Here is a 12102-nt window from a genome sequence, read left to right on the forward strand (position 1 = left end):
TATTATTGCAAAAAATGTTAATTTTCCAGTTGCAAATCTTCACACAGTCTGGAATTTCGTTTCCACCCATGTTTGTGTGTATAATTTGTTAAGATTAAGAATATGCATTTTCTTATATTTTACACGAAAGAGGGTTATGATCAAAGTTTAAAACATGACTGTGTAATATTTATGATTATTAATTCGCGCTATACATATGTTAGATAAACGGTGCTTAGTAATTTCTCACTACGGTAACTAATTTAACAACTAAACTACGTACTGTACATCCAGAGATCCAAATGTATGTGCGCGTCTCGCTCTACCTTTAAAATGAAACTAATATTTACTGTGGTTTTTGGATCATTTCTGGTAAGATTTCATCCATATGAACTAATTTGCTTTAATTAACCTTTTCACAATTTCTAAGCATTTGATTAAATACAAATTATGTGTTTTATGTGTTGTTTTTATTGTTTATTAAATATCATGAATTACATGTCTGTATCGAGATTCATAATCTAATATCATGAGTTAAGGTCTAAATTATTAACCGATATATACTTTTCCTTCTTCTTTCAAAAAACATTTTATGAGAAAATTATATAGTTTTGTATTGATCCCATTCTTTAATCACAGTTATATGTCACTTTGGAATAAATAATAACGTATGATAATTGTTGTTTTTTAAAATAACTCTTAAGCCCCTCAATTGGCAATGCGATTATAATAGTGGCGATAGTTAGTGTCTGATTGCAGAGTTTATAATATTTGCTTTTTGTAAGGTTTATCATGACGCTGTTTAAAAATGAATGTTCAACAAGTTTTTTGCCTCTATTTTACTCTATATAAGTCACCAGCCACGTCACCAGTCACGTCACCAGTCACATCGCTAGCCACGACATTAGCCACGTCACCAGTCACATCGCTAGCCACGTCACCAGTCACATCCCTAGCCAAGTCACCAGCCACGTCACCAGTCACATTGCTAGCCACGACATTAGCCACGTCACCAGTCACATTGCTAGCCACGACATTAGCCACGTCACCAGTCACATCGCTAGCCACGACTTTAGCCACGTCACCAATCATATCACTAGCCACGACATTAGCCACGTCACCAGTCACATTGCTAGCCACGTCACCAGTCACATCGCTAGCCACGACATTAGCCATGTCACCAGTCACATCGCTAGCCACGTCACCAGTCACATCCCTAGCCAAGTCGCCAGCCACGTCACCAGTCACCAGACACAACAACGGTTCCTTGTACACTTTGTTTGGGCCCCACTGGTTTCAAAGAAAATTTGGCATCGTTATGTTTTAAAAGATTATGAAAACTCTAATTTTTCGTAATATTTGCTGGATACTTATTTATATAATGTGATCTACAACTTCAAACAGAAGTACACTACAACTTTACACAGTCAATTAATTTCAAACCCCATAACACGAGATTGCCATGACCCCATCTTGCTGGTTCAAAGTTTTTGTGATCAATATGTTTATGTTTATCATTTACACAATTAATCAGGATAAAAAGATTTTGTTCAATCTGAAATGGGATTATTCTGTTGCAGATTAGTCAAAGCTTAGCTGATATTTCATCATTTTCGGAGAAGGAGACGGAAATCAAAGGCCATGGTAAAACCGATGTTCATTTAATCATTATTCTTTAATTTAGCAGTTATTTTTAAACTTAGGTAACAACATGTATGCGTGTTTGTTTGTTTGAGTGTAAGTCTGATCCAGCTTAAAACCAAATTAAACTATAGCGATGTTTAATCTGAATGAAATAATATCACCACTATATGAACGAATTCTTTGATAAGTGTTATTTACAAACGAATGAAGAAAAGTGTTGAATCATGACATGGTCAAAACTAAACATTTTTAACAATCTAGCAACAGCTGTAACATAATAAATATTAAAATAAAGTGAAGACCAAGGCATCACAGTGGTGGCTAAGTTGACGCCACATCAGCCCCCCGCAGAGACTGGAAGTCCAGGAAGCTTGAGCTTTACATTTCGACCAGATCGAGTTGTATAGTTTGGAGGTTTGAGGGATGTGCTCGAAGATTGTATATTTTGTGGCTCTTTGATTGTTGGATGATTACATTTGTCAGGTAACACATAGGCAGGCTTCACCCTGTTTAAGCTCACTCACACTTGTTTGCCCTCAAAGCAAGGTCAATTAAAACAAACTGTATTATTTTACGATCGAAGGCGGATAATCCGATTGTCGGTTAATACGAGGTCGGTTAAGAGGGGGTCTACTAATATAATAAAATATTGGAAAACTATACAGACGAATAAAACAATATGGTACCGTACATTATTTATTGGGAGAAATATTTTCTTTAGTCAGAGTACTGTAAAATGCTTCTACTGGATGGGGAGACTCTGAAAACTTATCTTGTCCCGTCATATATTCATATGTTATATACTTCGATGGTTAATACGCCTTTGCGTTGTAGTAGTGGATTGTCTATACATCTAAATGTATTTAAATTTGAAGCTTATTTGTATAATGGAAGGGACAGAAAGTTGTAGGAATCTAAAAATATTAAATCATCGACAGAGAATTCCCAAGTGTTCGCACCCTATCAAAACATAGGGGCTTTACGCAAATGTGACAATGTGTTGAGTATTGGAAAGATGCCTCTTGCTCTGGAGTCATTACAAGGGGAATGTATATCGCCATTTGACTTTTAATGAAGTCATAAGTCTCAAATAATCTTTCTTAAAAACGTCCATAACATTTGCGCCACTGTATAACTCTTCAGAAAAGAATCTCTCACTACAACAAATTTAAACCCAGATGGAGTATGGTTGTTAAAGTTTATAAATCATTCAAAGTCTGCATAAATTACAAATGGGGCTTTAAGTTTATGTTTATAATTTTTAAATTGTAATGTATTTTGTTTAGACATTTCAACTCCTTGGGCATCACATATTTTACAATAAGTTATATGACGTTCTAATTTATGATTAGTGAAAAAATTTTGTAAAAACAACTTACAAAAAATGCTTCTTATGGTCATATTTTGTAGACCGTAGCATTAACCTATCAAAATCACAAATTAAACAGTAATGTGGTTTACGACCTTGTTGTAATAACAATGGATCTAATTAGTATTACTGTTTAGTTTGGTTATTCTAAATGGATATATGCATTTCTCATCTTCGATCCCAAATATATTAACACTTATATTATTTTGTCTTTCAAATTTATCTATATCAGATATTTTCACAGGATACTTTATGTTTGTCATATTCAACTGATTTTAATAGGGTACATAGTTAGAGACTCTGTTAGCATGTTCATTAGAGTTCCTTGGATATAAAACTGCTAAAATCGAACAAAGGAAAGCATTTATTGTCCGACTTTTTTATATTTAAAACTGAATGTTTCGATTTAATACTTTCTGGTGTGGGAATGTATGACTTTGGTGTTAGGGGCTTATACTTGTAATTATGCAACTGTCAATATTTAGTATGGTCATACATCCATCCACTACCTTGGGCTTGATATTTCTGCATCGATGCGTCAATCTTTAAAAGAGCATTTTCAATATGAGGTTTTGAATCTCTTTTCTTAATGGTTAGGATGGTAATGCTTCATAAATCTGCAATACATTAGTTTTCATTAATTAATTTTCCATTTTGATCTGTTGGATATTTCATAAATTTGATTCTCCTTACCAAAGTCCATTTTATCGGCTGAGGACAAGACTTAAGAGTATTTTCAAGTTCAGTTCAAGACGATTCACCAACGAATTTAATCATTGTATATGGACAATTGTTGTAAACATTTATATGTCTTATTAAATGACCAACAAATTTGTTTTACAAAAATTACAAGTCCTGTGACTTTAAGACTTTTTTGGGATTTAAGAGCTATGTTGCTATCACAGATTAAATCACAAACGTTGTACCTTCATATGATAGTTCATAGTTTCACCTTCATTTGATGTATTAACTTGTAATAGCGAATCAGTTTGTTTTTGTTGGAGAGCGACACGGAGCAGTGTTGACATGACTGCTTCATGTTTAGGAATGAGGTCTCGGGCTGATGTCACCTCTATATATAGACTTTTTGTAAAATTTCAAAATTGTTAACTAGAAATTAACAAATTTATAAATCATTTCAACAAGAGATGAAGTTTGGAAGGTTATCCACCCAGAACTCAATCATGGAGGGTCACAAAGCTTTGAGGGACGAGAAGCGAGAAGCCCGACCATGGGTAGTGGGGAGTATGGCCATGTCCGCGGCAGTGAGCGCGCCCGAGTTCTCATGCAAATCTCGCATGATTTTTAAAATATATGTGGGAATGGATATCGATTTCTAATGTTTATAAAGTTAGACAATAGTATGGAACATTTAAATAGGGATGTATTGGCCCTGGGCAGGATTTTTTTTTAAGTGACTAAAAAAACCCAACATGTTATTCTTATCGGGAAAACGACCCAAGTGCCGTCATATTGCCATATTGCTCTACTTTACATTTACACCTGCATGGGTTAATAAATGAAAGAATTAGCTTTTTAAGCTTGATTTTGAAAATATATAGGGGATAAATGGATTAGTCATATTTATAAGGTTGGACAATTATATAGGGATATGTATAGGCAAAGATAAGGAATTTTGAAAAAGTGGCCAAACATTGATCCCCATGTTATTCTTATGTAAAAAATGGTCAAAGTCGTGTCTCTCTGCTATTTTGTCCCAACTATTATTGTGGTGAATAATGGTAATAGGGTATAGTGTGGTGAAAAATAGCTTTCGTACAACGGACCGAAATGGTTTTGAAGCTCTCGATCGTTTTAAGTTCTCGACTTAGTCTCGAACATAAAACCTATCTCCAGCCGGCAAAACCTCATTTTCGGCTACATGACTAACAGATAATTCAATATGTATTGGTTAGTTTGTATGTCAGTGACATATGTCACAGTTCTAATGACCAGTTCTACTTGTCAAAAGGAACAGACTCATAGGGGTCTGAAACACAAGTTAGAAATGTAATATTTGTTATTGGTTGTAAGAAGCATTGTTTAACCTATTTAAGAATTTTTTAATGAATGACGGTTCAATGAGTTGTATAAAAACGTAGGTTTTATACATTCCCTAGGTACAAAATATACTATTTAATAAAGCTGTATTTTTATCTTTCAGTTCTGGACTTTCCTCTTCAACGAGATGAGCCCGAGGATTTTGATTCATGTCAAGTCTTGCCGAAGAACATCGACCCAGAAAATAAACTGAAAAATGGTAGAATAACTGAAAAAAACTTCAAACTCGAAACAGGCAAAAATCTGCTCGTTAAATGCGTAGAAGGTGACAATGAAGTTAATGCGTTTGTATACGGCTCAGAAGGTTACTTCATAGATAGATTGAAGCTAGAAAAAAGTAATATGCATTGTGCACAATTGATTGATAACATTTCTGTAGGCAAGACTTTTAGAGGTAAAGTGTTTATATTCAACATAATCTACAAGTTTGATGTGGAGGGTAAACATTGCAAATTCTTCTTCATCAAACCTAAGAAATGTGGTCGGTGTTATAGCAGATCTTACGAGATTACCACCACTCTTCACTATCACATATTAAGGAGATTAGGAGCAATATATACGAACTGCAGGGATGATGAGTATGTAAGTTTAAACTAATACGTCATGTGACAAAATATATCTTAACCAAGCCATATGGTGTAGTAAAATTCAGGAATGTGTTGAATATTGTCGTAATTTTATAATTAGATTAATTTAATATTAAAATAAATCCACGAGGCTTCAACGGTAATTTATAGTATAACTTTTCAGCTTTGCGAACTGTTATACCAAATTGTAACTGTATTTTACTGTCCAAAGTCAATCCTAAGAGCAGTCTGTTAACTGATGGTTTAGGGTGTAAGACGTAAACTAATAATAGTTAGTTTTGATCAAAGCTGATACTTAAGTAGTAAGAGGGGAATTGTACCGATTCAAAATGAATGACCAAATGAAAATTCAAATCAAACTGAAAACGCGCGAAGGCAAGGACCAACAACGGCCAATCACGTGAGCGCGGAGGAACACCAATTTGCTGACTTGTGCGGACGTCTTTTTCTAACGGTCACTTGGGACCAAGCTCTGAGCCGCGATGTACGGAAATCTTTAAATTCTCCTTTTCAATTTGCAAAAATCACTTTTGGTAGTCGTAACGTGTATTTCGTCAACGAATCAATTGTTCGATTTCCGGAGTGCATTGATATCTAAAACCGTGAAACAGCATTTACTAAATTACGAATTGAAACAAAACGAGTCTTTAAATTCGACGTCGACCGGCAAAATTCGTCAGATTTGACCATTTTCGTAGAGCCTATCCCAAGTACAGTGTCGTAATTATATGTTTATGTGTCGTCAAAATTGTCTTCTGTGTATGTAAGTAAATGTTTTGTGTAAATTGTATTTATATCATTAGGAGAAGCCAATCTGTCCACATTCATATTTGTTTAATCATGTTTTTTGCAGGTTTCATGTCTTAGTGTGTAAATTCAGTCACATTGCTTTAGAATTATTGCCATTTACTTATTTTAAAATACATACTGTGATACATTTGTAGATATTGTTATATTAATAATTTGGGTAAATTTTTATACCAGTTAAATTTCATATTAGTTTTGTGCTTAAATTCAAATTATATTGTTAGGGTAATCAGCTGTCTGTCACGTAAAACTGTTACAATTTGTTCTTGCTTTAATATTTGGGTTTGAAATCACTTCAAAAATACATAAAGAGATCACTGAGAGTATTTGATTGGGTGCAAATTCAGGTTTCAATCAGAGCATTGTCCCGGTTGAAGGTTAGGTGTCAATACAGGCTACAAGGTAGGCTTCCATTAACGCCATAAAAATCATATTTTTAACTTAAATTAAACAAACGACTCAGTAGTCGTTTTGGTCCAGTTTGCTACTGAGCAACAAAGTGTGCTGTACACAGATATACGAATAGCCCCTTTGCACATAAGATCAACTGGCCAGTTGTAAGTAAATACCATACTTTGGGAAGCCTAATAGCCTAAAACAGATTGAATAAATTAAACCTAGGTTCCCGAGGCTCTGCTGTCAATATTTCAGGAAAGAAAGTCAAAAAGACCACAATCAATACTCTCTCACATTAAATTGAAGTGTAATTAGTAGAAACTAGAATATTATTAATTATAGCTGAAACTTGAATATTATTAATTTTAGCAGAAACTTGAATATTAATACTGATTATTTGTAATATTTGTATTATTTATAGTGATAATACACAAAGCTTATTCTTTCATCAATTTTATTAATTCTCCTGTGTTAATCTTTTCAAGGTAATCGGCTTAACCGGACAATTGCAATAAAGTACAATATCATTAAGTAGTCAATTGACACAAAATTTATTATATATTGGTTCATCAATATTTTGCATAATCGTTTCAATATTTCAGAGTCAAAACCAATGTTTTAACAAAGTTTCAACAAAGAGTGTAATTTTGCATTCAGAGTATTTGATATACTTTTTATTGCATCTTAAGAAGTGTTACGTTTAAGATTATTGAAAGCACTTTCAGGAGGACATATCAGACCTCTCAACGGTCCATAAATCGGACTTCTGGGATACACAATTATCAGGGCTCAATACAACACCTTACTTCCACTGCCGGCTCTGTGATTGGTCCTCAGTTGTCTGATCAACTAAATTAAATTCATTGAAACCCCACCAGGGGGCAACTTTTTGATGTACTCACACCTATATGGAATAGCCAAATTGCATTACATAAAGGTGTGAGGCGATTTTAGTGATGGAATGATCAATTAATGTAAAGAGTATATTTTGAAGTAATAAGTAAGTAAAGAACGTTTATTTTTTCTTTACAAAAAGTGATAGCACTAATATTGAGAGGTCTGGTAACAAGGCAGATTGGCTCTTCTACGGACAGATTGGCATAGATAAGATTGATATTGACCCTCAGAATCTTGTTATCTTGTCACTTGTTATCTTTAAGACAGATTATACCCGTTCATATTGCAGTGTTTACTTGGTTATTTATTATCTGTGTATATTTGTCCGTGATTGTTTATATTTATTTATAGGGAAAATTGAAACATTTTGTGAATTTATAAAACTGAGGTCGATTGCATTTTTGCGAATTTGATTTAAAAAAAAAAAAACTTTGCAATTCAAAAATGAGACGTCAATTGTACGGTCCCAATTACGTAACTACGGCAAGCGATAGGGCTCAGAGGATGGCAAGCAGGCGTCATGTGTCAGACGAAGGGCTTGTGTCCGGTAGGGTTGGTGCGTCACACGCAGAAACAGGAAACGTTCGTAGCAATCATGTCTCTCCCCCCCCACCGATTCGTTCCGCGCTGGTCACGTCACATTTGTAGGAGAAGAAATAGAGCGTATTGCGAACAATGTAGTCGGCGATTTGAACATGTCGAACAGTGATTGTTTGTTGGATTTAGATAATGACGTGTTGGAACAAGCTGTGCACTCACGTTCGCATCTCACTTTTGATTCGACCGCAACAGAATATGTCACGATTGATGAGGGAACCTTTCGAGATCGACGATCGTCAATTCGCGCGATTGAACCAAGGGTTGAAAACAATGCAATGTCTTCGAATTTCACATCGTCTCCTCGTGCAGCGAACCACGAACAAATTCGTTTCGTAGCTCCAGTACCGGCGAATCAATTGCAGGGTAACTTCGTTCATCAGGGATTGTCAAAAACAGATTCTATTGTAATAATGGAACTTTTGAGGAAGTTGAAGGACGTCGATGCATCGAATGAATTTGAGTTGGTTACATTCCTTAAAGATTTAATGCCGATTTTTAACGTATCTCCGTCCCACGACAATGAAATAATTAAGTTGCTCTTACCAAAGGTCAAAGGTCAGTTGTTTCAGTTATGGATTGAGTCCGTAAGTGCTCAATCAGGGTGGAATAATTTGCACGTCGAAATTCTAGATAGATTTATCCCATCAATGCGACGAAGAGAAATAGAGTCAATAGAGTTAGATCGTCCACAACGCATCGAAGAAACTTTCTCAGATTATTGTGAACATTTATTATCTACTGCGTTTGCTCTTAAAACAAACTTGTCTGAAAACGACGTCATAGAAATAGCGCTGAATAAATGTAGGCCGGAAACAAAGTCTCATTTTTCGTTCGATTCTAGGCCACACACAATTCAAGAACTTCGTAGACTAGCTACAAGAGTCACAAGTGCCGTCAGGGCGGAAACTCGATATTTTGGACCGACGATTTTCACACCACAATTTCACACACCCCCACCCCAAATTATTCCTTCTCAGAGACCCCGACAACCTTTTCCCCGTCGTAACGACTCCAACGATCTTAGGAATAGACCCGCCGAAAGAATCATAAAATGTTTTCGTTGCAATCAGGAAGGACATTTAGCCAGAAACTGTAGGAGCTCTTTAAACTGGTAAATGACATCGACGAGGGGGCCCGGTGTCATACAAAACTCGCGACCATCCCCAACAAAAACAAAATGGAAGCCGTAGATTTAAGTGGTAAGTTGCCATTTGCGCATGTTACGTTCGACAGCTCATTAAAATGCATTGCTTTGATCGACTCTGGTAGTAGTAGGTCATTAATTAGTAAAGAATTATTCAATATGTTGAAAGATAAACAACTGGTGTCAAATGTAAATAAGGTAAGTCATTCTATGGGTACTGCGTCACAGCACAAAATCACCGTCAGATACGAAGCTACAATTCATTTGAAGTTAGGCGATTTTTCCTGGAACTACGAATTTTGGGTTGTGAATCAACTGCCGTTCAAAATGATTTTGGGTTATGACTTCATGACTTTCACAAGGATGTCCATAGATTTGAATAAGTCAATAATAAAATTCAACTTTGCTGACAACGAACACTCTCTTTGTTTAGTAGGCGACGATGAGATTCCGCGTTGCGAAAAACAAGATTTAGGCGATTCTCCCCTCACTCCTGAACAGAAAACAAAATTTGACGATTTATTATACAGCTTTAACGACGTCATATCAAATAGAATAGGCACAGCGAAAACAGAACCGTATAAAATCAAGTTCAGCGATAACATCGTTCCGTTTCGTCAGAGACCTTATCATTTACCACCAGATAAGATGGTTATAATGAGAGAGACAATACAAGAGTTATTAGATCAAGGTGTCATTGAGAAAAGTGTTTCTGAATTCAGTTCTAGTGCATTTCTACGTCCAAAGAAAGAAGCTGGTAAGTATAGGCTAGTTGTCAATTACAAGGAGCTAAACAAATACATCGAAATGGATAGTTTTCCGCAGCCCGAAGTTGATAAAATTTTTCAATATTTTAAAGGTGCTAAATATTTTACTACGCTCGATTTGAACAACAGTTACTATCAGTGTTTGTTACATCCTGACAGTCGAAAATACGCAGCTTTCAATGTAGGGTACGCATTGTACCAACCACGAACTTGTCCCCAGGGTATTAAAATAGGTAGTCAGGTGCTAGGCAGAATTGTCGACGAGGTGTTAGGAGATTTGAAATTCAAGTGCGTCGTCAATTTTGTAGATGATCTTTGTATTTATAGTCCTGATCCAGAGACACACTATCGCGATCTGAAACAAGTTTTACAACGATTGCGGGAGGCCGGATTGACTGTGAAACCAAGCAAGGTCACTTTAGCGAAACGCGGCATTCGATTTTTGTCACACGTCATCAAAGACGGAAAATTGTATGTCGACGAAACCAAAGCCGAGGTGATTAGTAACTTCCCGCGACCACGAAATTTAAAAGCAGTTCAACGATTTTTGGGAATGGCAGCGTATTACGGGAAATTCATTCCTGATTTTTCCAGTGTTAGTCGTCCACTCAATATGCTAAGGAGGAAAGGTGTCCGTTTTAAATGGGGTAAAGAACAGGAAGAAAGTTTCAATAAATTGAAGGAGTGTTTGTCTTCGCCTAAGGTGTTGCATTTGCCCGATTGGAGGCAGCCCTTCGTTCTGTCGTGTGATGCAAGCGAATTTTCCGTCGGATGTGTCCTTGAACAGATCAGAGATGGTAGAGCTGTCCCCATAGCGTTTGCGAGTCGTACTTTCTCAAACAACCAACTTAGATATAGCATGTATTTAAAGGAGTTTGCTGCCGTACTTTTTGGTTTAGAAAAATTTAAAGATTATTTGGCAGACAGACCATTTGTCATTAAAACTGACTGCATGGCTATTACGTATGTGATGGGTTGCGATAAAAGTGTCGGAATGTTAGCTAGATGGAAACTACGACTCTCACAATTTCCTTTTGCCAAGATCGAACATTGTAGGGGCACCCAAAACATTGTGAGTGATACTCTGAGTCGAATGTTCGAACCTGAGGAAGCTATAAAACAAAACAATACTCCAAAACCTGATCAAGTTTGTTTTTTACAACATTTTCCAGAAACGTTCGAATCACTCAGTGATAAGCAGAGGGAAGATGAAACCCTAGGTAAAATCATCACTGATCTGGAGAATGGTATAACTGTACCTCATTATTGTATAAAAAAGGGCATTCTAAGATTCCAGAGAAACATCAAATGTTCCCCAAAGATTGTGGTACCTAGTTCAATGCGTGTTATGATGATGAAATATTTCCACGACATATCCATTCACTCTCATTGGGGCATAAAAAAGACTACAGCACGCCTAATAAAGAATTTTACATGGGATGGAGTTTTTAACGACGTAAAAAATTACGTACGTTCATGTGAACTATGTCAACTCTCGAAACCAGCCCAGAATTTACAGATAGGTTTGATGAACTCAAAACCACCCCAGAAATGTTTTGAACGACTCCACATTGATATGTTTGGTCCACTAGTAAGATCTGTTTCAGGAAATGCTTATGCTTTTGTATGTATTGATTCATTCTCTAAGTTCAGCTGGATTATTCCAATGAGAAAAGCAGATTCAAAGACAATAATTAATGCGTTAAAGGATAAGATTTTTTCACAACATGGGTTGCCAGAAACCATTGTATCGGACAATGCATCCATTTTCAAGTCCGAAATGTTTAGGAGTTTTTTATTTGGTTTAGGGGTGAAACACATAACTACATCAGTGGCTAGGCCTAATTCAAA

The 12102-nt window shown here is 35.9% G+C and overlaps 1 protein-coding gene across 1 annotated transcript in view; it reads left to right on the forward strand.

Moving 5' to 3' along the window:
• The first annotated feature begins 248 nt into the window (after positions 1 to 248).
• LOC128996344 (uncharacterized) overlaps positions 249 to 12102 on the forward strand; it is a 29979-nt gene continuing 18125 nt past the window's right edge. Inside the window, exons 1-3 of the mRNA XM_054421612.1 lie at positions 249 to 351; positions 1560 to 1623; positions 5157 to 5635. Coding sequence (XP_054277587.1) covers positions 286 to 351; positions 1560 to 1623; positions 5157 to 5635 — 609 coding nt within the window. The 5' untranslated portion in view covers positions 249 to 285. The remainder of the gene's footprint in view (positions 352 to 1559; positions 1624 to 5156; positions 5636 to 12102) is intronic.

The sequence above is a fragment of the Macrosteles quadrilineatus genome, unplaced genomic scaffold (genome assembly GCF_028750875.1).
Source record: "Macrosteles quadrilineatus isolate MER2022 unplaced genomic scaffold, UCM_ALF_1.0 Scaffold_6__1_contigs__length_79288215, whole genome shotgun sequence".
In the NCBI taxonomy this organism is placed as follows: Eukaryota; Metazoa; Arthropoda; class Insecta; order Hemiptera; family Cicadellidae; genus Macrosteles; species Macrosteles quadrilineatus.